The 27,583-nt window shown below is 36.0% G+C and overlaps 2 protein-coding genes across 2 annotated transcripts; both read right to left on the minus strand.

Annotated features, from left to right (window-relative positions):
* Positions 1 to 2,057: 2,057 nt before the first annotated feature.
* Positions 2,058 to 2,695, minus strand: LOC143559826 (protein FAR-RED ELONGATED HYPOCOTYL 3-like). Its single transcript, XM_077048285.1, has 2 exons — positions 2,236 to 2,695; positions 2,058 to 2,158 (listed from the first exon to the last, which is right to left on the minus strand). The coding sequence occupies exons 1-2, from the start codon at positions 2,693 to 2,695 to the stop codon at positions 2,058 to 2,060; spliced, it is 561 nt and encodes a 186-aa protein (XP_076904400.1).
* An 8,334-nt stretch (positions 2,696 to 11,029) lies between these two features.
* LOC143559819 (sodium/hydrogen exchanger 8-like) lies at positions 11,030 to 26,941 on the minus strand. The gene is made up of 23 exons (XM_077048280.1): positions 26,761 to 26,941; positions 24,875 to 24,925; positions 24,697 to 24,788; positions 24,415 to 24,492; positions 23,501 to 23,658; positions 23,314 to 23,415; positions 23,127 to 23,244; positions 22,946 to 22,998; positions 22,427 to 22,492; positions 21,381 to 21,425; positions 20,547 to 20,602; positions 20,293 to 20,477; positions 19,591 to 19,638; positions 19,352 to 19,459; positions 19,029 to 19,257; positions 17,782 to 18,084; positions 16,823 to 16,920; positions 15,945 to 16,076; positions 15,653 to 15,871; positions 14,755 to 14,961; positions 14,401 to 14,665; positions 12,563 to 12,849; positions 11,030 to 11,424 (listed from the first exon to the last, which is right to left on the minus strand). Exons 1-23 carry the CDS (start codon positions 26,918 to 26,920, stop codon positions 11,122 to 11,124), a joined length of 3,363 nt encoding a protein of 1,120 aa, XP_076904395.1. The 5' UTR covers positions 26,921 to 26,941; the 3' UTR covers positions 11,030 to 11,121.
* Positions 26,942 to 27,583: the final 642 nt, after the last annotated feature.

Raw genomic sequence — 27,583 nt, forward strand, 5'->3', positions numbered from 1 at the left:
AATCCGTTTTTATAGCCAAAAAAGATCATGATTCTGATTTGAAACTAGGTTTAACATCAAAGTATGTTTTTGAATGATTTTTGAGAGTTTTACATGGTTAACTATGATTTTTAACAATCAAGACATGTTTATATGTTGTTAAACGAGTTTAAACGAGTCAAAAATCGATTAATCATAAGGTTTTTTTACCTAGTTTTCTTGCTGGTTTTGACTGTAAAAGAAGATTTCCAGAAATTGTATGTGAAAATATGTGCAAAAATATCTCAAATCTAGTTTATACGTGAAAGAAAAAGAAAAGGGGGTGAGGTGGCTGCTGCGATCGGAAGCCATATGGGCCCACTTTGGGCCCATTTTGGCCCAAGTTTCTGATTTCTCAAGCCCAAATACGAAAAGCCCGGTCCAAATTTAGTTCGGGTTCGGTTTTTGGCGTGAAAAACTTATCGGGTACGTTAAACAGTGCGAAAACGAGTGTTTTTCGGCTAGTTTTGTGTAAAATTATAAAAACATACTATATGTTTGTAAAAATCAAAAATATTTTCATTGATCGCTTAAAACATTTCAAATAAGTGTTTGGTAAGTCTTTTTCGGCTTAACTGATGATACAATGCTTGGTTTGTAACTATCTTTCGCGTTTAAATCTATAGCGGGTAGTTAAACGAGCATGTTTTCGTTTAACTTGTTTGCTATAGAAATAAGGCCATATTACTAATATTTTAGCTTTTATAGATAGTATATCACTTATAGATGCCCCCCCCCCGAGATATCTGGGTCATAACTCGACCCGTTCAGTTAATCGTTCGTTTGTTACGCAAAAGGCGTTTATTTGCTTAATCGGTAAATATGTACTGAGGTGTACCTTGATTTGGCTCAAATGTCACATCAGGACCGATTCTCAATGGGAAGTAAGATTCGGTCTGATTGCCACACGCGTATGTCTGAGCAGCTACGTGCCCGTGACCGGGTAAACTGAACCAACGACTTGGCGGTGCCGGTTTGACCGTGTTGTAGTACGGAATGCTGGAATGAACCCAGCCGTACAATCTGTCATCCTCTTCGTTGAACATCACCCTCCACCACCCTTCGTTCGTTTTCAGCTCGTTCTGCATCGCCCGCCTAATATCCGCCCAAACTTTCTCATGTATCCCCAAACCCACTGCAATTGATCGAAAACCGCAGTTACCGTTTGGGCGTTCGTTTTTTATGTCTACGACGAACGGCTGGGCCCAGCTAGGAATGACGCTCCTAAACGTTTCTATCGCCGGTACTTGCACAGGCGAACCATCAAAGGAAACCCGAGGTGAGCTCCCGTAGGTCGTCCACGAGGAGTTTTAAACCGCGACGTTGACTGGGACAACGAACGATTCAGCGAGGATGGGGTGGGGTTTTCTTGGCTGGGCCCCTGTGAAGAGGATGGGTTGTAAGAGCTGTGTCTAGGGAGATCTGGAGCGGGGGTGTATGCGCTGTGCCTTGGGGGATTTGGTTTTTTGGGACGCCCCCGAGGATCCTCTCTTTTTTCTGGCTCCTTCTTTTTAGATCTCCCTGGAATAGCAGACAAAAGCCTAGCGAAAAAACTTTTCTTTTGATTAGGGTCATCTATGGACGATAGCGTATCTGTGATGTCCCGTAGACCTGTTGCGTAGTCTGGCTCTTCGTTCAGCGGACAGGCTGGATCAAAATTAAGCCTCCTCCAGGACGGGTCAACATCCTCTATTGGGATACACGTGTCGTTAACTATGTATCCCTCAATCCGACAGGCACATGGCAGCCCCGAAGACGAATACAAATGGTGGTCGCATGAAGCGCCGCCGTCACGCATCTTGTGTATCAACCCATACTCGTTCATAAGTAGACCCGGAGCGTGAATCGACACCCTGTTTATTAGCTTCTTCAACCAGACATGTTGTCGATGTCCTTCCATGACCTTCAAGCGGGAGGCTTAAAAAGATTTACCGATTTCTTTCATCTGCGAGTTGACCATTTTAAGGATTTGTCTGGCAATTGTGTCGAGCGAGTTGTTGCTTCCATTGAGGTACCTTTTCAGATTTGCATGCTGGCTCTCAACTCCGTTCGTCGTAGTTTCGGCGTTCGTCGATCCAGCAGGCTACAAACTTGTGTTTGTATGGATCCAGCCATCTCTTGCGAATGTATTGCCAGACCTCTGAAAAATAAAAAGGAAACGTTATTAACACGTATGTTTAGGCTATTAAAAACTGTCAGGTGATACGAAGGACTCACCGGCTCTATCATCCCGTATCAAATGACGCTCCATGTTAAGGCGACGGTGGTCGTACTCTTGAATCGTCGGCGACTGATACAGGACCTTCCACCAGTACGCAAAGTCCGTCCCCATTTCTGTGCTATATAGGCCCTTAAATTTTCTCCTTATATTCTCAGATATGTGCCACCTGCATAAATTTTTGGTGGCATTAGGGAAGACCGCGTCGCATGCGTTCATGAGGGCCTGGTCCGCATCAGTCAGGATCACGCGTCGCTCCATGCAGTCGTAGAGCATTTGTTTAAGTTTCTCCAGAGCCCAGCCGAAGTTCCTCTGCCGTTCCCTGATCACAAACGCGGCGGTGATACAAAACGACTGTGATGTCGAGGTCACACCGATAAACTGAACCAACGGCCAGTCGTACATGTTGGTGTTGTGTGTCGTGTCAACCATCAGCACCTCGGGGAACGCACGCCACATCTTATGCGACTTACTATGACATAAGAAAATTTCCTCCGTCCTGTCGTCGGTATCACTCTCCCGGGTATAGAATGTGAAACCGTTGCTTGCAAGAAAGTTTTCCAGCGCCTGCATTGGATGAAATAAAACTTTGCTAAATATTACAAGCACGACAAGTACACATTAAAACTACAAGTGTTTTGAACTACCTTCATAGGGGTGTCGCCTAGTAGCCCATCCCTCCTAATCTTGGCGGTGTGGTTATATATATCTTTTAATGCAGGTTGCACACCTGGAAACTTTCCACGGAGGGCTGCTTCGATTTCTTGCGGCTTCACGCCGGCCCTGTGTAAACTCTCAACCATATCCAGCTGGTCAGTGTTCATTTTTCTAAAAGACGCACACCCCTCCTCGAATTCAACGGGATCGTGGTTGTGAGTCTCGTTTACCACTTGAACCCTCCAACATGTACCCCTCGAGTCGTACCTGCCCAGGATCTTAAACGGACAGCATTTTTTGATGCTGCCGGTACGTCTCACCGTCGCCTTTATTTTGGGTTAGCCTCCACGATTGCATGCAAGGTCCACGGCGTTTTTACTTAACCGCTGGACCACAACAACAAACCCATGCTCTCGTCCTCTAACTTTTACCCATTTCTCCAGCTCCTCACGGCTCTAAAAAATCTGAAACAGTTTTACGCTAATTCTTAAGTCGTTTATTAAATAACATACAAACAAATAATATTAACTTAAACAAAACACACGGTGTCTTACAGCATCTGTTTTATACGAAACATTCACATCGCGTATGTAGTCGTCATCGTACCCATCTTCGTTATTTGGGTTTGGCCCGGCATAATCATTTCGCCCGTGGTGCGATGAAGACTTGGTTCCATAAAACGGATCATTTTCTACTGGTGGCTAGTACGATGACGTAGCCTGACCTCCGTAATCCGACCAGGCGACAGATGACGGGTACGAAAGCTATCTACCGTAATCCGACACGAAGTACTCCTACCATACATAAATTAGAAATTCAAACAACAGTGCCAGTGGTAATAATTAATAGTAATAATACCTATAATAATATAAAATATAATATTTTAATAATAAATAAGAATATTAAAATAATAATAATAAGATAACCGTATATTTACAAAAAGACTGTATAACAAAACCTGGTTCAAGTTTGGCAAGCCCGGCGAGCCAGTGTTACCATAAAACTGTTCGGGCTAGGTATCATACCCAACATACTCCTAACAAAACGTAATGCAGCATGTGTTAGTAAAAAAAAACTACCAAATTCATACTAAATAAATATATGACGAAACTTGGTTCAAGTCGGGCAACCACGACGTGCCAGGCTGATTGTTAGCAGCGTAACCCGGGTCCTCCTCTGGAAATAAATGGTTAAACCAAGACATTCTGAGTATATATAGTACAAATGTTGTATTATTTTTCGTTGAACGACGAAACATAGTGTCCAACCTTTATAATAAAGAAAGGAAAGGAGGGAAAGGAGGGGAGCCGGCCTCCAATAATTCAGCAACATCAAGACGCCACGTATAGACCTATACGTGGCGTCTAAGGTATGAGTTGACAACCTAGCCCAGCCTTTGCAGGGCAGGTTGTAATCCAACTAAGACGTCGCGTATAGTCCTATACGTGGCGTCTTAGTCATAAAAAGACGCCGCGGATAGGTCTATACGCGGCCGATAGGGGAGCTTTTCTAGAAAAACCCACCCGCTTTTCTTGTTATGTTTTTTTTCTTTTTTCTTTTTTTTGTTATTTATAATAATTATTATTAATATTATTTTAATTATGAATAATATATTATTATTCATAATTCGGCAAAGCGTGTTCGGTAGCAGGCTTTATATGGGAAAATTGACATTGCAAAACGACCCTTCAGTTTATTGGCTGCTATCGTTATGGACATCTTAAATCAGTTACGGTGATTACCTTGGGAAAAACTGACAGTGCCAAACGAACCCTTTCTTGGATGCTCTTGGTATCGGCACCTCAAATCCGCCTCTTCGATATCTTCAAACTCCAACGCTCTTGACCTTCGGCCACCACCGAAAACCGTAGTTGTGTTCACTCAAACACATATCAGTCGTCACTAAGCTTAAGCTTAGGCTTGTTATTAGTTTTATTTTTAGTTATGGGTATTCTAAGTTGGTCATGTTGCGTATATTAAAGAATTATCGGCTTTTATATATACGTATACATATATAGTAGATGTGCGTTATAAGAATTCATTGCGTCGAGATAACCAGAACCAGATCGAGACGCTAGTTTGATGAGTTTCAATCTCTCGGATCCGCGGTATACGTTAACGGCAGCGAGAACGTGAGCCCATATTTTGGACAGATAAGTGGAAATTCGGTCATTGCTCCAGCTCAATGAGCACCAGACTGAGATATTAGCCGGGACCTACCTGAACCGGTTGACACATACGCTGACGTGGATTTAGGCTCCGTGCTGGTGCTAATATTAACACGTTTGCATAATACATAATGAAAGCACAAACTCAAACAACAATCCATACAATAACAATTCTCTTCAACGACCAGTCAAACAAGAAAAAGATAAAAATAACGAAGACAATTGCTATTGTATGGATTGTTGTTTGAGTTTGTGCTTTCATTGTGTATTATGCAAACGTGTCAACGAATGCTGTAAACATACGTGTTAATATCCGGGTATGCACCGAACCCAAACCCACGTCTGCATAGGTCTCAACCGGTTCAGCTAAGTGCGAACTAATATCTCAATCTGGTGCTCGTTATGTTGGAGCAATGACCGAATTTCCACCTATCTGTCCAAAGTAAGGGCTCCCGTTCTCGCTGCCGTTAGCGGATACCGCGGATCCGAGAGATTCAAACTCATCAAACTAGCGTCTCGATCTGGTGCTGGTTATCTCGACGCAATGAATTCTTTTACCGCACATCTACTATATATATATACGTATATATAAAAGCCGATAATTCTTTAATATACGCAACATGAACAACTTAGAATATCCCCAACTAAAAATAAAACTAATAACAAGCCTAAGCTTAAGCTTAGTGACAACCGATATATGTTTGAGTGAACACAACTACGGTTGCCGGTGGTGACCGACGGTCAAGACCGTTGGAGTTCGAAGAAATCGAAGAGCCAGATTTGCGATGTCGATAACGAAAGCAGCCAAGAAATTGAAAGTTCGCTTGGAAATGTCAGTTTTCCCAAGTAAGCCACTGTAATTGATTGAAGATGCCCATAACGAAAGCAGCCAATAATTTAAAAGTTCGTTTCGCACTGTCAATTTTCCCAAATAAGTCCTGCTACTAAACGCCCTTTATCGAATTTCCAATAATAATATGTTATTGATAATTAAATATTATTAATATTAATAATAATCATAAATAACATTAATAATAACAAAAGAAAAGAAATAAAAAGAAGGAAAAAAAACCATAATAAGACAACACTGGTGGGCTTTTATAGAAAAACTCACTAACATAAATATAACATAATACAATATAACAGAATATAATATAATAATATAATAAAATTATTATATTATATTATATTATATTATATTATATTATATTATATTATACAATACGCTATACAAACGTACATCCGAAAGTCTTGCGTCGCCGACTAACCCCAACATCTGACTCTCTAGCGTACATCAGGTAACTAATAATAATAATATTTTAGTACTAATAATAATCCGAAACTAAATGCTTTATTACCAATAATTATATGTTTAGAATAAAAATAATAATAATATAATAATTAATATTTTAATAGTATTTTACTATAATTATTTTAATAATAATAAAAATATAATAATTTATATTTAAATAGTATTTAAATATTATTATTTTAATAATAATACTATTTTAATAAATACAATAATAGTATTTTATTTTACTAACAATAATATTTTCATAACAACATCTTAATAATAATATTAATATTTTAATAGTAATAATACAATAAAATTTTTAGCGCTAACGGTAACAATACGGGAAATCTATTTTAAGTTTAGGAGGCCCGGCGAACTAGGGTTACCGTCAAACGGTCAGTGCCTAGACAAATTTCTAAAGTAAACCATTCACCAAATCTCTGTCCTAACATCTACAACTATGTCCTAACATGTAAAAAATAAAGATAAAACGAAACCTGGTTTAACTCCGACTGACCGTTAGCGCCGTCCGGCATCTCCTCGTCCGACTCCGGAAACATACATGGTTCAACTCCGACTGACCGTTACCCGTTCGGCATCTCCTCGTCCGACTCCGAAAACATATATGGTTGTTGGTGTTGGTTGAATGAAGAGGGTGAGGGTTAAGAAAAAAAAAATAAAGGAAAAAAGAAGAAATGGTAGAGAGGGAGGGGAGGGAGCCGGGCTTCAAAAATATACAACACCCTAGGCGCCACGTATAGGGCTATACGCGGCGTATAGCCCGTACGATCCGACAACCCTATGACAGGCCAGGCTAGGACGTTAAATCGTACCCTAAAACGCCGCGTATAGGCCTATACGGGGCGCCTAGGCCGGTGTCCCTAGCAGGCAGGACCCTTAATTAAATAGCGTAAGTGTTGATTTATGTTTTGACTGGTGTACGTAGTGATGGGAGAGTAGTAGGTGTAGGTGTAGGTGTAGGTGTAGGTTGGTGCATTCATGTCAGCATAGACATCATAATGAGGCAACGTAGATTGACATTGTAGTACGTACAACTTCACTTCACACACCATATGGGTAAACTGTAACCCCTGTTGTACTCTCATTTCCTTACTATTGTGCTTTCAACGTATATTATACAAAAATTATGTAGTCTCGGGTAAATCGGGAACACTATTGCCGCCCTCTGTTTCTTTGAATTTGGGTAGCTGTAACCAGTTTGAGACTGAAGCATGATTGTTTGTGATGGAAATTAGGCCATTGATTGAAAGATCTGGGTTTTTTGAGTTGTACTCCCACCTCCCAAACATATCATGCTAGGGGTATATTTACTTACACAATTATAAGAGTAACGTTAATTGAATAAATTTATAAAATTTTATTTTTAAAGTATGCAGTTTATTTTAATTCTTATGACAACTTTTGGTAATGTTACTCACTAATATAAAATGATTAAAATATTTTTTCTATATCTAAATATATAAATAATAAAAATCCAACTTCATACTTTTGGTTTTGGTTTATTGTCAATAGCTCATCGCATGCCAAGTATAATTAATTAGTAACAATCTATCTTTCGGGGCATATGGTGATTCTTATTTTTACATTAGATTGTAACTGATTCATCGTATAATATTTTCTCGTCTCTAAATTGTCATTGCTATTGTTTACTCTTGGAAATTTTTATTTTCTTGTTTCCTCTTACTTCTTTAACAGGTATTCATGGGATTAAGGAGAGCATGTGATAAGGTTATAAGAAAGTTTAAAATTAATTTTATACAATAGAAGACGAAGAGTTTAATAATTATTTAGAGTGCTAAAATAATTGACATTTATATTTTTGCCAATACAAATTTATAAAGATGTTGGATTAAATTATGAAATTTGGTGTTTAGTTATATAATGAAGAATGACCGATTAATGTATTGTTTAACATGCAAACCCTAAATAAGTTCGGGACCGTACCAATTATACCCTTGCCAAACCTTGATAAAGTGCTATACAGTGAAAACCTCAATGAAGCTTGCAAAAGTGATCAACCTACGATTAATAAGAACTTTACGTAGGGGTATAGACTCTAGGACATTAGGAGCATGGTTTGCGTTAAAGCTACCAATCAAAAATAGAGATTTATGTATCGTATTAGCCTCAAACTAGTTAAGGCAAGTAGAATGTCGAACCACGAAGAGTCCGTGGTTAGTGTTTGCAATTAATTGATTCTTAGTTACAAAGATTATTGGTTTTGTGTTTAACACAATTTCACTTAATATTTGATGATTGATCGAACTAAGACAAGCTCATATTGCAGTGAACAAGTAATACACACCTTAATTCGGATGTTTAAACAAATGATGAAGGAATAATCACGCGTTGATTCAAGCAAGTAATCAGTCAGAGATTGCCACGTTAACAATAGAACCACCATAAACGTTTGATAAATTAGGTTTTCTATATTGTCCTAATAAAAAAATCAACAATAGTCCATCAATCGTAATTGCCATAGAAAGTCCTTCACGGATTGATTAACAGGTTTATGTAATACATACTTAGAACAAGTTATTAACCTTACACAAACAAGTATTAATGCAGCATTCAAATAAACTTCAATGGTGCAAATCAACCTTAAACCGAGATTAGACGACAAGACTAAATATCAAGTTTAATGTAGATGATAAGATGATTACAAAAAGTATTGTTTCAAATAGTCAACATGAATAAAATCCCAGAAATATTACAAATGTTACATGGGGAATTACCGCAGGTGGATTTGCCTCATGGTTCTGGATTGCATCTTTAATTCTTCATTTTTCGGGTTAAGATCTTTAATCGAATGATCAGACTAGCTCCTCTTAGGTCTAGGATGCTCAAAAATTGGCCCAATATATGTTTTTCCCGTTTGGTTAACATGATCATTTTGCTTTGATGGTTTTTTTGGGTATTCCCTTTTTAGTTTCTTAGGAGCTTATTATGGTATTTAGTCTATCTCGTTTTTGTTTCATTGGTCGTTTGTCTTGTGGTTTTTGCTAGCTTTCCGTTAGCTTTTGTTTATAAAATGATACGTTATAAATAAAAGAGTCTAATAAAACATTCAATTTAATGATTGACATCACTTTATATTGTGGTTGTTGAAGAGTTTATAACGATGGGTCTAAATTTTCTTTTTGGCCGACACACATCTTAACTTAAGGAGAGGTCATATGGTGAATGGAAGATCAAATGATTGGAAATCAATAACTTGACCCTATGTGTTAACTGTTAAGGGAGTGCATTTTTTCTTTTCAAACCTATATTTTATTTTTCCTCAATATGGGATAATCCCTAGCAATACAGTAGACCGGTAGGCCAGACCTGGCAAGGTCCGAGTCAAAACGGGAGCCGGCCACCAACACAAACATATCAAAACAAAGTTCACATAAACGCTCAAGGTCTTGCGTCGTGTCAAACAGTAGTGTTTGTCATGTGAATAGAATAAATATGACATTTATAGATATCATTTTAGATTAAACATTTTCATTCTATTTGGACCACGAAGTCTAGAATAGTAAAGAAAATTCCCCTAAGTATGAAAGTCCATGATATGAAAAGGAACCCCTTGCACCGGGTTAAAGGCGCCAATGGCAATCCCGCACACAATAAATGCCTGACTTAACGTTATCCAAATAGTTAAAAAGACTGAAATATCATTGACTTAACGTTAAAAAATTAGCAGGGTTAGTAAAATGGATGAAAATGGTAGCTTGGTAAGATTCAGAAATCTCAATAGTCTAGCTGTAAAAAAAAAAGAAGTTTTGTACTAAAGTTACTTAATTAACCAAATCTCAGAAGATAACACTTGATCGCATGTTATTGATCTTCAGCATGAACAATACAAATATATTAGTGGGAATACATACATCACCGCATAGTATTTGTTGATATATATCAAAGTCCTACTGACTTGTTAAGTATTTTGATTTGTAGGCATTAGTTTTATAATCTTTATCTTCAAAATTTCAATCTAAATTAGTAACATTTTTTCGAGTGATCTATCGAGCTTTTCATCATTTACCATTTGTCGATCTTGTAATTCATTGCTTAATATTTACCAACTGCCACCTACCAATCGAACCTTAGCCAGTCGTATAGTTGAATGAATCATCAGCTTTAAGCATTGATACCAACATCTTTCTGATCCACTTCAGATGCCGCTAGTGCATTGGGACGTGTTGTGACAATGGGCTGTCGTTCATTGGCTTAGGGCAGGATAGGGATTGAGGCGACTAGATTTGACGTTTACGCACTTTAAACAACCTTTTTTAACAGACATCCACATCAGAACGAGAGAAAATCATAAAATTAGCTTTCTTCTGGCCTCTTACATGATAAAAACTAAATTAATTTTTCTGTATCACTTCTTATTTGTACTTGACCTGTGTCTAAAATCTTTTTAACTCTAAAAATGTACTAAGAATATATATTCAAGTCAACTAGACACTAGTACCAACTGGACACATCTTAGCCGGTGGCACAATGTCATTCTTTTAAAAGTTTCGTGAATCACTTGTTTGATACGTAAATAACACATATAAAACAAGTGCCGGATACTATATAATATAAATAAGTGTTCTATATGTGTCCCCCCTCTCATTCTAGCTACTTGTTACATGGGTATAGTAGAATACATGGGACCATATATATTACAATGCTTCACTTTTAACCACACTACCAATCATTTTATTGTACAACAAACAAACAGTGGAAAGAAACCCCAACACGTGATCGAGTGGTTACGGAGCTCGGTGAAACGAGAGCGTGCTCGGTGAGTCAATTCTAACAATATGCTCATCCTCACCACCAGACTCGTCACTCGAGTAATCCATTTCATGACTATCATTCGCGTCATGTGGACCTATAAGAGATTCACTTCCCACATTCACTTTTTTTCGAACGCTAGTGGATCCTTCTGATCTCACAGAAATCAGGCCCCGCCTCTCGATTGGTGGGACCCGTGGATAAGACTTGCTATGTGACGACTTTGTAGACGGCTTCGATGAAGCTTCATCGCGTGGACTATGCCGTTCATTGGATATCTAATCATTAATAAAAGGATTAGTTTCATACTTACTATTACAAACTTGAAAATTTCCTCTTATACCCAACTTTGATGAATTTTTACTTAATAGCCATTCTACTAATTTCCATTATAGTTGTTTAAACCCTTTTTTATTTTAATTTTTATCTACATCAACGATAAGCAAGATGGGCATATATCAAAATTTTAAAGTTTCAGAAAGAACGTGGTAAAAAGAAGAAAATTTAAGCTAAAAATAGGTAAAATAAAAAAATTGAAGTTAAAGACTTATATGGGCATATATGAAATTTTAAAGTTTTAGAAAAATAAGGATAAGATGGTAATTTATTAAATTGTTTTAAATGATTAGGGTATATTTGATAGTTTAACTACTTTGTAAGCTATATATGATATTTTTAATTTTGCATTGGTATATATGATATTTTCCAAGCCTATACTGGTATATATGAAATTGCCCCGAAAACAGAAACTTTTATGTGCCTTTATTTAAAAGGGGAGATGCCTCGTTCTCAATAATAAAACCCATGCCCTGTAATTGTCTGGGTAACTCATTACACATCGGGCTTGCAGATATCCGGTACACTGTTATGGTCTTATGTAATTAAAGTTTACCCATTACCCAGAATCTTAAACCCGTTTCAAAAACTAACGTGACATAAACCTCAGTTATAGGAATTTTATAATTTAACAATAACGAGTTACATGAATGTTCGATGTGGTTTACATGTATATATACATACACACACACACCATACTTAAATTTTAAAAGAGGTGGGTCCCAAGATGAATTTAATAGTTTTCAACTTTTTTATATTTATTTTTGAGTATAAAACCTAGGAGATTTTTGTCATTTTAGAAAAACTAACTGAAAAATTAACCTCGTCCAAGGGGCCGGGGCTAATTTTTAAATATCAATGGATAAAGGTGCGTTTTTTTTCCGGAAAAATAATGTATCAAATCCGTTAAATAGGTAAACCATAGGGACCATTCGTGTAATTCCTTCTTTTAATAATTCCAATTTCTCAACCATTTCAGCATTGTACTTATTATAATCCTTTTAAGCTTATATAATATACGGGTAAACGGGTTCAGGTACTCGGGCAGGTGATTTTAAGGATGAAGAATATTGAACTTACCATGCTACCATACATGCTTAGTTGCATTGCTCTTGCAGAAAAGTTGTTACCATGGTGATCAACCGCACTAGAATGTTTCCTCGATTTGAAAGAACCCTGTGGCCAACTCATTAGACCACTATGTTCTCTGGTCGGGGAAGGGTTATCCCCAGGACCACCATGTGATATTAACGAAGATGTCCTCCTCTGAAGGCTTCCGCTTCCTTCAAATCCACTAATCTCATACATAATCACTCGTGTCCTTGTTTCAGCTATGTACGAGGATGCATGGTGACAAAAGCTTCCGCCTTGTTATAAAAAAGCAATAATCACATTATGCTTTGTTTTTATGTTGTTACAAACAAAAGTTAGGGGTCCCAGCGGGAGCAGACTCTATCTTCTGAGATAGAGGAAAGATTTGCCCCTAGGATTTTAAACAAACCAAATGTCAAAGAATTGTACAAGAGCCTTTTGGCGAAGAGTAGGGGTGTGCATGGGTCGGTTTTGAGCTAAACCAAACCAATAACCGAAATTTCAGTTTTTGAAAACCGTTCGGTTTCAGTTTTTTCAGTTTTGCCATTTGGGCTTGAAATTTTTGAACCAAAAATTTTTTTTTGGCCAAATAATGCATTTAGGCCTAAATCCTTTTCTTATGTAATAATGAATTGATTATGATACACTTGAGCTAACATATCTGGTTTTACTATTTATTAAATTCTTACATATTATTTAAAATTTAATATAAATAATGAGAAATATATAAATTCGGTTCAAATTTTCGGTTTTTATTACATGCTAAACCAAATTGAAAGTTCAGTTTTTCAAAAACAAAAAATAAAACCAAACCATCAGTTTTGTTTCGGTTCGGTTTTTCAGTTTGGATTTTAGATTTCATGCACACCCCTAACAGAAAGTTCGCGTATTTAATAAACGAACAGACACAAATAACTTTGTTTGCTCATTTAGTTAAACAAACAGATATAATCACTTATCTCATTTGTTTATTTATGTTCGTCAACGTTAGTCGATTTTAATTTGTTTATGTTCATTCGTTTATATATTTGAATAAAAATTTTAGGTCCGCTACAGTTTGGTCTAGTTTTATGAAATTACAAATTAGCACGTTACAAATTAGTCTGGATTAACTAATTTTTTAGGCCTAACGGATTGATGCGCACGTGTACTTTTAATTGGTTTTCGTTCAGCTACGTTCGGTCATCTATGTTCGTTCGATTACGTTCGTGGACCACGTTTATACTGTTAACAAACAAACATAACGAACACGAATGCGTTCATTTTCTTAACAAACAAGCACGAACAAGAAAACCCCGTTCGTTTAGTTCGTGTTCAATCGTTTGTTCGGCTAAAGTTAAACGACAAACACAAACATATTCAGTTATGTTCGGTCATCTATGTTCAGATATGTTTTTTCGTTTACATTCATTAACGGTTCATTTATATTGTTAACAAAATACCATGGACATGTTCATTTTATTAATGAACGAACACGAACAAGAAAACCCCTTTCATTTAACTCTTCGTGTTCGATGGTTTGTTCGGTTAAAGTTAAACGAACAAACACGAACATACTTAGTTATGTTCATTCATCTATGTTCAATTACTTTCGTTCGTTTACATTCGTGACCCATTCGTTTATATAGCCAACAAACGAACACGAACATGTTCATTTTCTTTACGATAAGAAAACCCCATTCATCTAACTGTTTGTGTTCGATCATTTTACGGTTAAAGTTAAACGAACGAACATAACATGCCCCATTCATGTTTGTTCACTTTGTTTTTACTGGGTACGCATTGTTTTTTATTGTTTCAAACAAAAAATATTTTTTTATTTGTACCTGCGGTTATTTCCGACACACGGAAACTGCGATCACTGTATGAAGGGAACAATGCAGCGGGTGCAGTGATAAGTTCTAAAGTACCCTGAGTTTTTACAAATCCTTCTAATAATAAACCAATCATATTTGGTGGCAACTCGAAACTCTCTCCGCTTATATATGTGCTCATAGTTGACCTTTCTGTCACAAGTGTTCGTAAGTCATGCATCGTCATTTTCTCAAAGATTTGCGGGACCAACAGTTTTGAGAGTATGATTGAGCTTTCCTTTTAAAACAATATTGAAATAGTATCATATATACATATCAAATATATAAGTTTAGTAATTATATTTAAAAGGTGTGTTTTTAACTTACTTGCCACAAAAAGTCATCAACTGCATCATTGGTTCCTAGCACTGACAGTATCTTTTCGGCTTCAATGAAGAAACCGAGGACCACGGAATCAGTAATGATGTCACATATGTAACGTTTTCCCGTTAGTACCTCGTATAAGCCTAGAGTGCTTCCATGTGCAAATGTTGGATGCAATGAGTACCTTTTTTTAATTTTCGTGCTATCCCACTGCGAAAAGAATAGATAATCTGTTACACCTAAACCCAGCAACTAGGACTCTAAATGAGCCGGGCCTAGTCAGGGTTGGCCCACGCTAGGCTCTTTTATCTTAACGAGCTGAAATGTTGAACTCAGGCCAGCTCGTTTACTTTTATACTTTTTTTTATATAATCAATATTTTTTTTATCTTTTGCACATGAAAATTTATGTTTATAATGATGGCTCGTTTGTTTGTATATATTTTTTTAAAATCTAATATTTTTTTTTATCTTTTGCACATTAAATACACAATGCAGAAGTTACAAACTAGAAAACTCATAATTTATAAATATTAAATGTTGGAATGTAATTTAAAAATATATTAAATTGGGTATTTAATTTGAAACGAGCCAAGCTAGATTTAACAAATGTCAATACGGATTTAAGTTACAAACACACACACACACACACATACATACATACATATACTGGGGTGTGATCTAGTACAAATAAAACTAAACGTGCGAAGTGTAAGAATCGCTAGAGTAATTATTACTCTAGTGTTAGCATAAATTCTCTAGTGCTTCTCACACTTTGCAGGTTAAAAGCTGTTTGTATATATATAAGCAAGCCACGAGCTGAGCCCTTGGTTTGGCTCGTATGCTAAAGAGCCGATTTAGAGGGAGCTTTCTGAACTGTTAAGCTTAACACAATAAAGTACCTTGACCACACCATTAGAAATCAACCAAACGCCATTTGCTTTGGATTCTTCACGATAAAGAGTCACTGCACGTAGTTTCATCGTCTCCTTGGTGGACCCCGCAATTTTCTCACGCACAGCAGATGGAAGAGCCCCCAATAACGGGTTGGCACTTATCAGATCATGTGCTTTAGGAATCTTAACTAAAGGAGGATTTCTTAAAAGTTTCTTCAAGTCAGTCTGCATTAAAAGTTTAAAATCAATATTATTTATCACCAAAGGGTAAACCATAAGATATATGCGTGACAAATACCTGAACAGCATCATGAAGATGAACCAATTCCTTCTCTTCTAATATTCCAGATTTCTCAAGACCTTGAACGTATTCAATTAGATGATTGAGCACCGAATAAGTCACTTGCCTTGTTTTCAAAACACGCAAAACCTATACAAAACCAATCATTATAATACACGAGTTTAACTGCTCTTCAAATAGCAAGTCATTTCATAGATAAATGCTGGATGTACCATGTACTAATGCTGTAAATGAGCCGAGCCAAGCCAAGCCAAGGTGGACGAGGGCTCAACACGTTTACAAACCGAGTAGAGCCGGTTCGGCTTGTTCATCGAGCCGCCTTGGCTTGGCTTGTACAAGCCGAACCGGCTTGGCTTGTAAACGTGTTGAGCTCAATCTTGGCCCGTTCGGCTCGGGAACATCGAGCCGCCTCGTTTATTTTTTAAATTTTAAACTTGTTATATTTTACACATATTGATATATATAAAACTAAACATAATATTTGTAATATAAACCATAATGCAGATTTTATAAACTATAGAATTCATAATTTATATATATTATAATATAACGTGGGCTTTACTAGTAAACAAACAAAACGGTAATTTTCATTATCTTTATTTTTTTCATCAGAAAATGACATAAGGCTTTAAGTCACACGCAAGCGCACGCGGACACACACATATCTATATATATAAATTTAGACACTAAATTTAATGAGCCAGCCACATGGTGAGCCAACCTTGGCTCAGGTTCGGCTCGTTTACAAACTGAGCCGGTTCGGGCTCATCTCATTTACAAACTGATCCAAAATTATAATGGAACTTGTAGAAGCTTAATATATTAATGATGATGCAATATAAATATAACCAACCTAAACAAATTTTTTAACTAACCTGTGGAAAAGTAGTGCGAACGTCTTCCAGGAACTTTTTTGCTTCCTCTCCTTCTGTCTCACTCTCATTAATAATTGCCAAAGCAATTTCACTATCCCCTATGTACTTATGAAGTTCAATATTCATGATGATGGTGTAATACATATAATTAATCCAAACATATTTTTTCTCATTAAATTATACGCATTAGAATTTATTTATTTTCTTCTTAAACATCTAGGCCTATAAAACGAACCGAATGCTCAACGAACCATTTGTGAACGGTTCGGCTGGAAGTTCGTTTATTTGATAAATAAACGAGCATGAACAAAATTTTTGTCCATTTAGTTAAACGAACGAACATGAACACGCCTTGCTCGTGGACGTTCATTTATGTTCATTCGTGACGTTTGTTTGTTTACCTTCATTTATTTATGTTAGTTTATGTTTGTTTAATTTTGTTCCTTTATATATACATTTAATTTGTTAGGTCCATTACAATTTAGTCTAGTTTGATTAAATTAAAATATCACGCTTACAATTTAGTCTAGTTTTTTTAATTTTTTTAGGCCCAACAGACTGATATTCATGTTTACTTTTATTGGTGTTTGCCCAGTTATGTTCGTTTATCTACATTCATTTATACTGCTATATCCGTTCGATTATGTTCATTCAAGTTCGTTTATACTATTAACAAACAAACATAAATAAACATGAACACGCTCAGTTTCTTAACGAACGGGCACGAACAAGATGATCACGTTAGTTTAACTCTTCGTGCTCAATCGTCTGTTCCGTTAAAGTTAAACAAACTAACACGAACATGTCGTGCTCGTATTCGTTCGATTGATTTACAGAACTATAAGCATCTATCGAAACACTAATTTCTTTACAAATATACTGTATTTAAATGAAAGCCGATCTTTGTACATAGATATATGATATGTATTATAGCATATATGATGAAAAGTGAATGTTACCTATAAAGTCATGTAATTGTTGTCGCGCGATCCTATGTGCACGAAGAAATGCAGCCGATATGTAACACGCAGATTCCAACCGTTCAACTGTAAAGTAGGTTACAAGCTTGCGTGGAAACTTGGTTGCTTGCAGAAACTTATAATAATTAGGGAAATGTACATTAGCTTTCAGCCCGTTCCAATCGCATAACGGCCGTGATGACACGAAATCGAGTGCTTCATCTACCGATTGCATCAAAATGTTTGCTGTGAACTGAGTAATCCTACCTTCTTCTAACATCACCCAATAAGCAGCTTGCACACCTAATAGCATCATAGAACACAGTCCAGTATTCAAAGTGAGAGAATAGAGAAATTTCCGCAAATAGTCTGACCGAATTGCAAGTTTGGTCCCCAGATCTTTATAAATTGCAAACTTGGTTCAAACATCTGTGAGAGGGTTGCACGTTTACTCACAACCGTTAATCCCAGTTAGATTTTAACAAAAATGGTCGTTGAATGTGATGAAGGTCAGCGCCAAATCGAAGGTATTGTTTAAGAAACCGAAGGTGATGAATTCGACTCAGGAGTTCTGGAGTTTGAAAGACAATTTAATTAGGGTTTTAAATTTGAAAAGACAAATGAATGGAACATAAAATCACTTTTCCGTTAAAAACATGAATTAAAAAAAATGTGCCTGAGGCAGCCTAGGCGCTAGGCGCACTAAGGAATTAAGGGCCTCATTGCTTTTGCCTACCTAAGGCATACATTGTCCAAAAAGCGCACTTGAGGTACGCGCGCACTGAAAAACAGCCTGAGACACAGGTGAGGGGCATACCTTTAGTGCACTGGGTGTTTGTATGCATCTTAATGTTGTACAACTGGCTTTTTAGGTTGCACATGTATGTTATATCAAAACATTTATAAAGCATATTTATAGCTAAATTGTGGATAGGAATGTTAAAACTATGAGATATATAACAACAAATTATAAAAAAATTTGCGCCTTGCGTATGAAAATCAGTGCGCTTTGCACTTCGGTTTTAGACCTTGTCTCATTCGTGCGCTTCTTGTTTTTTAAAACCAAGCGTTAAAAACTATAACTGGGATTAACGCTGGGGATTAATAGTGCAACCCTCTGACAAATGTTAGTACTAACTGACTAAGTTCACAATTTTTAAAATTTGGGGACCAAGCTTGAAAAATGATATAAAACAAATGGACCATTGTGCAATTTTTTCTCTACATTAAAACACAAAATGGCATACCATTTAAGAAACGTATGCGTATATCAGAAAGATGCATGTGCTCCACATTATTATCCTCAGAACCGGTATGAGGGTGGATACGCTCGCCTTCTGAGTCTTGTAAGCTTGTGATGTATTTCTTGACAGTTGGCCAATCAGCAGGTCCCAATTCTTCATCATCTACAAGATCACCAAACGCTTCTAATGCTTTGCGCATCATTTCAAATTTGGTGTACTCGAGTATACGCGTCTAACACAAAGGTTAAAGTTCACTTAACCATAGAAACCTTAATTGTGATGTTGAAATAAAAGAACACTAATTTGTATATGGTTTATAAATGTACCTTAGCTGCTGATAGCTTATCCATTTGTAGCATCCGCAAAACGAACTGAGTAGTTGATCCGTTTATAATAAGTGTTAGAAACACAGTTCCGCCCGTGAAGAACACAAACTGCACAAGTGAAGAAACAATGAGATAAATTATATTATTTATTATTTTGTTACAGTCTGCGTATAATTTATTTGAGAAGGTAAAATGTAGCACGAATGATATAACAATGTCAAGAAGCTAAAGAAGAGTACCAGGGTTCCTGTTTCGCGAGTAATGTATGATGATGTGTCACTCGATTGCTGAAAGAATATTAATGGAATTAGTTAGTAAAAGTAAGAGACATGGCACTTCAGGGTAGGGCTGTTCAAAAAGTTTGTGCCTCGCTTGAAGCTTGCGGCTTGTGGCTCGCTTGAAGCTCCCTCAAAAAGAGCTCACTCAAAGTCAGCTTGTTTGTAAACACGCTGAGCCGAGCTGACTCGGTTTGTAAACGAGCCAAGCCCAAGCCAAGGTAAGCTCGGCTCATTGGGTTGCTTGTTAGGCCCATTTATCACGCCTGTTTGCTCGTTTAACTTAATGCCCAAATTATAACCTCAAAGTATAAGCCAAGTTTTATACACACACATGTATATATATAATTTTGTAGTTTGTTAACTATGGATTATGTGTATGTTTAAAATATTTTATATATTTTTATACGTATCAATATGTGTAAATATATAGAATTCAGTATTTTTTTTTAAATAAACGAGTTGGCTCGAAAAGCCAGGAGCCAGCTCGAGCTTTTTACGAGCCGGCTCTAGCTTTTTACAAGCCAGGCCCAGGCCCAGCATTTCAGCTTGTTAAGATAAACGAGCTGTCAGCTGAGGCAAGCCGAAACCCAACCTAGCTCGGCTCGGCTCGTTTACAGACCTATTCAATCATAATTTCTTCTATATGCATGAAGAATAACTTGCCTTAACTGACAGAGAAAGAGACAACGCCACAGCACCTCTCAAACCAGACCACACAAGCACAATAGCTTCTTTCCAATCCAAACCATAACCAAAATAACTCAGTAACGGATATAATGATCCAACCACTATGGCCCGTGAGAGTTGTAGAAATGCGTATAGGAGGATGAGATACCCCCACACATTTTCTGTAAAAGACATATAAAATATGGTATAAGATAAAATAGAAAAAAATAACATGAGAGAAGAGAGCTTACCCTCGTGTTTAAGAATACTATCACCTCCGAGTATACCTTCAGCTATCACTACTCCACTGCAAAAAAAACATATGTATTTAATAAATTAACATGAAGATTAGTTTTAGAGTTAAATGCAGTTTTAATCCATGTGGGGTGACCAAAATAACTCTTAGTTCATTAGTTTTAAGTTGACTTTTTTAGTCCAATAGTTTCATTTTTGTATCAACTGAAACCACACCCACTAACCCCCATCCAAATAACTCTTTTAGTTTATTAGTTTTAGTTTGAATTTTTTTAGTCCAACAGTTTCATTTTCGTATTAAAGTCCAGCCCACTAACCACCCATCCAAATTTCTGTTAACATTTTATTAAAGGACCAAAATACCCTTGGAATATTGTCTGACTTACTCAAAATAACAAAATCTTTGGGACTCATTTAAAAATAAAGCATATTCATACCATACTACAATCCTAGTCAAACTAAAAAAAATAAAAAATAAAAAGTTTTATTTTTTATTGTTTCTACTTTTTTATACAAAACTTGTACACTCTACCTAATAGATTGTACCTATAGTATTAATATACTTTAATTTTAAGTGGGTCCCAAAGATTTTATATATTTGACCAAGTAAAACAACTAATCCATGGGTATTTTGGTCTTTTAATAAAAAAACAAAATATTTAAATGGGTTTAGTGAGGCGGTGAGCTGGACTTTAACTAATACAAAAATGAAACTGTTGGAATACAAAAGTCAAATTTAAACTGATGGACTAAAAAGGGGCATCTAGATCAAACCACATGGACTAAAACCATATTTAACTCTTAGTTTTATTATAGGAACACATACATACCTCAAGATGAAGATGAGTGTATTAGCAATATATGCCACCATTTCCCTGCGGGTTTAATGTGAGAAAGAGCTAAAAGAGTATTAAAAAGAAATGGTATTTTAATGCATGTTGTAATAAGAGTGTAAATATTAGTAAACTGCTGAAACAAGTACTGAGTAGCCTTTATCATGAAGTTTAACAAGGAATTTTGGGGGGGGGTGTGGTTAAACAGGTTGTGTTTTTTTATTTTTACTTTTTGATTTTGCATATTAATACTTTAAAATTACAAATTAACAACAAAATACGAATGTGTATAAAACAATTACATTTTTGTAATAAAACCTTATGTCAATTTCTGCTTTTTAAGTTTTAAATTCTGGCATAAATTATTACCCAACCAATTTAATTTATGGCATAAAAAAAATTAAAAAGAAAATAAATGGTTTAAATTGGTCGAAAATCGTGTCAGGCATATGAACCCGAACACAACACGAATACTTATGTGTTGACACGAACACAACCCGTTTAACCCGATTTGTTTTAAGTTTCATTTGTTCGCATATTAATACTTAAAATTACAATTTTAGAACAAAAATACAAATGTATATAAAACAATTACCATTTTAATTATAGAAACTTTTGTCAATTTCTGTTTTAAGTTTTAAATCAGACATAAAGTACCCAACCAATTTATTTTATCACTTAAATAAAATTTTAAAAAATAAATAAATGGTTTAAACTAGTCAACCCGTGAACCCGCCAAGTTAACATGAACACAACCCGAACCCATTTATACTAAACCCAAACCCACAAATTTCATGTCAAGTTTGTATTGTGTTTTTGTGTTGTGCCAGAAATTCACACCACTACAAGGAATGAGTATCCTTTTACACTTCATCTGTAAAGATAATAAGAGACTGAATGCAAGATATCACTAAACTTCATTTTACTTAATAACTTGAAACCCTTTAAATCAAATAAAAGAGCTCTAAAATCAACAATGCCGTGCTGTCCTTTTGAGTTCATTATCATCATTATAACAAATAACAAGAGAAGTATAAAGATACCAGAAATGATGCAAGCTTTGTTGCCCTTCACCTTTAAAAGCCGTTCTGGCAACCGCAGCATAAAACCTGCTCAAATGTTTTGCCTAATCAGATTTCTATATTGTCAGTTATTGCTTACACTGATTATATTTTTAATCGCTTAAGGTAAGTGTTACGCTAAAGTAAATGTTACACTCTTCATGCGCATCCCTAATAGCTCTTGGGATTAAAATCTGGTAATGATGATTAATATTTTATGGCGCGAATAAATATTATGTCGGGCTTCTGGTAATAACCAGTTAATTAAATATGAAACACTTTATAGTACCGCCTGCAGTTATAATCTGCAATATTATATTAAATTCCATCACGTATCATCTTGGACTACGTAATTATTTATCAAACAAAGTTTAGTAGCTCGTTTTGGATTGTAAGTATATATTGGGCCTTTAACGGACCTAGTCATCTGTTAAGCATTGGGCCAATCCTGTTGGACCCGGATCCGTTGATCCGTTATGTTATGAATTAATTTGAACTTACATTCCCAATGTCATCACTGTTAATACTCCAGAAATATCAGCACCTTCTTGTGCCTATCACAAGAAAAACACAAATTAACTTATACAAGTTACAAAATGCATATAAAGAACAACCATATGCATTCTTAATACATTCTATTAGACTAAATGTCTACACAGTTGTAATTATTTAATTAACATACCACGAAGTAAGCAAGATAGCTCACAGCAAGAGTCAATGTAATTTCTATAACCGTATCATTGAAAATAAACCCGAGCCACAAATAAGAAGCCAGACCAAATGCAATACCCATTCCTACACTGGACAAGAAAATAATATTTAAAAACCAACAATAACAACCATATACAAATGGAAAGTAAAACACTTACGCGCCAAGAGATACTTGTGATAAAAACTTGATAATGGTGCCCCAACTAAACGTTGATCCCGTTACCATTCGGAAAAAAAGTGTATACACAACGATTGCAGTCCTATTATACAGAACCAAAACTTAATTACCATGTGAATATATAAAAATAACATATTTTAGATAAGAAGTTCATAGAAAACTGATACCCGTCATTCATCAATGCTTCTCCTTCAATAATAGTACTGAGTTTTTTGCTTGCACCAAGCTCTTTTAACAAAGCAACAACCGCAACGGGATCAGTTGCACTTAAAAGTCCTCCAAGAAGCAATGATGTTTTCCAACTCCAGTCATATGGAAAAAGTAGCTGTGGTTAAGTGTTTTAGATACTATTAGAAATCATCATCATCGTACTCAGTAAATCCCACCAATAGCAAAGCTATGGTAGGGTCTGAGGAGGGTAAGATGTAGGCAGCCTTACCTCTACCCCATAGGAATAGAGAGGCTGCTTCCAGTGAGACCCCCGGCTCGATTAGATATTATTAGAAAACAGATCCCAATAGGGCTGTGCATGAAAACGAAATAACCGACATAACTGTACCAAAATAACCGAACCCAGTAAAAAAATCGACGGTTTGGTTTAATATTTTTTAAAACCGACAAAACCCGGTTCGGTTTGCTTTGGTTTTGCAATCAGCCAAAAACCAAACCAAACCAAAATAACCGAACCCAAAAAAAAACTGACGGTTTGTTTTTATGTTTTTAAAAAACTGATTTTTTTTATTTGTTTCGCTTCCAGCTTTGCTATCAACCAAAAACCGAACCGAAATAATCAAACCCATAAAAAACCGATGGTTTGGTTTTAAGTTGTTTTAAAAAAAATTGATTTTTCGGTTCAAATTTGCTATAAATAATAAATGGTAGCCCAAAAATTTAGGTCCAGATGTGTAATAATCAATTAAATTAAAAAAAAGTTTAGGTTCAAATTCATTATTTTGGGAAACTTTTTTTACCCAACATTTTCAAGCCCAAGTGGTAAAACTGAAAAAACCAAACCGAACCCATTGTGAAAACTGGAAGATGAAAAAACCGCAAAAATCCAAAAAGACAAATTTAACCAAACCTTTAACGCCGCGCCAAGAATGAATGTGGATATTAAAACCCCAGGCCCAGCAAGAATAATCATTTGTGCCATGCATTTCTGCAAAGAGATGAAAGTGAATTCATTTATTATTTTCCTTTTGAGAATAAGAATAATTTATATTAAGTAACAATGCATATTAACAGTCATCCGCATGCCTTTTGCAAATAGCTGTTTCCATAACTTAAATTTGCAAGGACAAAAATACATTGAAATCAAAATATCAAATTCTATATGGCAACAAAATGAAGGCTATAAGTCAACCTTTATTTGGTGCACCTCCATCGAAAATGAACTTTCAAAAAGAAGAGCAGGGAGAAAAACAGCTAATAGAAGATCAGGATCAATATTTGCCCCTACACATGAAAGTTATAAGTAAATTAAAAGAAAAAAAATGTACATAACTTCTATATATTTTAATAAAAGTAGTTATTCAACTTACAGATCCGAATTCCATCACCAACCTTTCCTAATCGATGGCTTGTTCCATATTCTGCAGAAAAAAATAGAAAAATATTTTGTTGGAACAAGTCCCTTCAATACAACAAAAACATGCATATTTCTCAAATTTATAATTAAACTTAAACACTTCAATGACAGTTCCACAACTCTAACAAATTACAAAAGCATGCTTATTCTGTGCTAGAATTCAAATTTCACTCCTCTGATAAATGTCAAAGCAGCATGATTAATTTATCTTGAATTGTAAACTCGCATTGACTCAAAAAACTTTTCTTCGTTAAGCGATTTAGATTATTTTAAAATGCGAGTAGCTCGCCCAGTGATGTGTAAAGCAATTAATTGGTAACATAGGTTGAATACAAAAACCGGAATTCGACTTAATTCACCCAAACGTTTACTATCAAGAAAACTCCTCTAAAACTTGATTACAAAATCCCTACCCAATACACGGTACTTATATCTAACCTAAACATGTAACTAGGATTTGTATTTAATTAATTACATAGTAATCATCTCCAAATCTCCTATCATAAATCATATAGGATACTAAATAACCATCCACTAATTAATTAATCACGGATTAGCTTGCACTCCAAGTAATCCGTTTCTGAGTTACTCCACGCCTAAGCCACGAGACGACTCACTCATTCCCAACGATGTGTACAAGGCTATCCCCAATTATGTTAAAGACATGACCTTCTAGTTTGCAAGGAACAATAGACTCATTGTTTTAAGTGAAGAGATTTCGTCCTGCTAAGTGCTATTGAAAAATGAATCACCTCACTAATACCAAGTACAATTTAAAAAAAATAAATAAATTAAAAGGCAGGCATTTTAGGTACTGATTGCAACATTTCCTTTTGGAAAATCATCAAGCAAAAGCCACCAGCTTTAACGCTTACATTAACACACTTGTCATCCATTATTACACTTTATATTTCTATAGTTAACATGATATTACTTCACTTCATCATCATCATCATCATCATCATCATCATCGTACTCAGTAAATCCCACAAATAGCAAAGCTATGGTAGGGTCTGAGGAGAGTAAGATGTAGACAGCCTTACCTCTACCCCGTAGGAATAGAGAGGCTGCTTCCGGTGAGACCCCCGGCTCGATAGTAGTTTTGCATCAAGCCTTGGGCATAAGGCACATAGCACTCAACCACCGGGACACCAGCCGAGTGGTGCATGTACCCTTGTCTTTCGGCTATCAACGCCACCACATGATGCCTAATTAACCTTCCGCCACTTTTGACGTTATTTTCACGAGATCAGTAAAATAACGTCAAAATTAGTGCAATTTTACTTTTGCCCCCCGAGGGTTCACACATATATACATTATATGGGCGCACTGCAAGCAGGGCGTGATATTACTTCACTTGTACTTGTTATAAATTAAATTAAAAAAAAAAAAGGAGAATTATTGTAGTTTGGAACCTTACAAGTATTGATTCCACTCCTTGTAGAAAGAAAGTGGCCACCTTTATTAACTAGTATAGTGGCTCAACTTAAAGTACTAGTCAAACCCCTCACTTTTTCAGTACCAGTGTAATATTACCACTAATCTGGTTTTCATTTACTAGATCACAGATATTAGGGAACTGTTTAAGTATATGCTTTACATTCAATGTAGTCAAACGAGATTCCAAGCACATTCCGGCCAGATTCTACAAATTCCAGCCTGAACTGCTAAAAGTGATCTGAAAATCCAGCCCTAAAACATGTATAAAACCCTAAAAAGCTATAGAAACGAGATACTAATTGAGCTTAAAGAGCTTCCAAAATTAGATCCTAGTAATAATTCAACTGGACCACACAAACAAACAATTGTCTTGTTCCGCATAATACAAACTACACGTACCTAAGGATCCCAAGGCGATGCCGAGAACGAGCAGAGCAACAGTGTAGGGAACTCTAGTTCCTCTAAGCACATGCCTCGATGCAATCCCTAACACCAGCGATATCCCAACGAACAACACCGCGTCCGTCGGATTCGAACTTGACTCCGATTCGCCGTCCATTGCCGACCAAGTCCAAAATGCAGTGCAGAGCAGAGTGAAGGACCGCAAATCACCAGATTCACTAACTGACAATTATTATTATTATTATTATTATTATTATTAGACAAAAGCAAAAGCAAGCGACCGATTTGATGGACGAAGTTGAAGGATGAGATTGGAGAATCCAGTCATCGATTGGATTAACTGGAATAATAATAAGGCTGCGCGAGTGGGGCTCCAGCCAATAATATTATGACGTGTGGCAGAGAGAGAAACTGGATAAGGGGGGTGTTGGAGCCCCTGGCCCTGGTGTGGAGGGGCTCCAGCAGGGCTCCAGCGGATTTTTTTTTTATTTTTTTATAAATATATTCAAAAAACGTATTATTAAAAAAACTCATAAATTATTAAAAAAAACACACATTAATGAAAAACACATTAATATCTAAAAATAAAATAAAAATAAAAGTACTAAAAAAAACATTATTCTTATTCTTCGGCTTGGTCTTCTTCGATCAACCTCTTTCGGATACGTTCCTTTTGCTTTTCCATTAGCATTTGATCGACCGGATTTAGGTTACTGAAGTCTCTAGTAAGGAAGTCCAAATCTCTCATTCGACTTTTTTCCTTTTTGTCATTAGAGACCACCTCCATGGTTTTATGTTGGATGGTTAGGAGACGGTTGTA

This window comes from Bidens hawaiensis, unplaced genomic scaffold, assembly GCF_021521415.1.
Source record: "Bidens hawaiensis isolate Kalapana, Puna unplaced genomic scaffold, B.hawaiensis_p1.1 tig00020044_1, whole genome shotgun sequence".
Lineage (NCBI taxonomy): Eukaryota > Viridiplantae > Streptophyta > Magnoliopsida > Asterales > Asteraceae > Bidens > Bidens hawaiensis.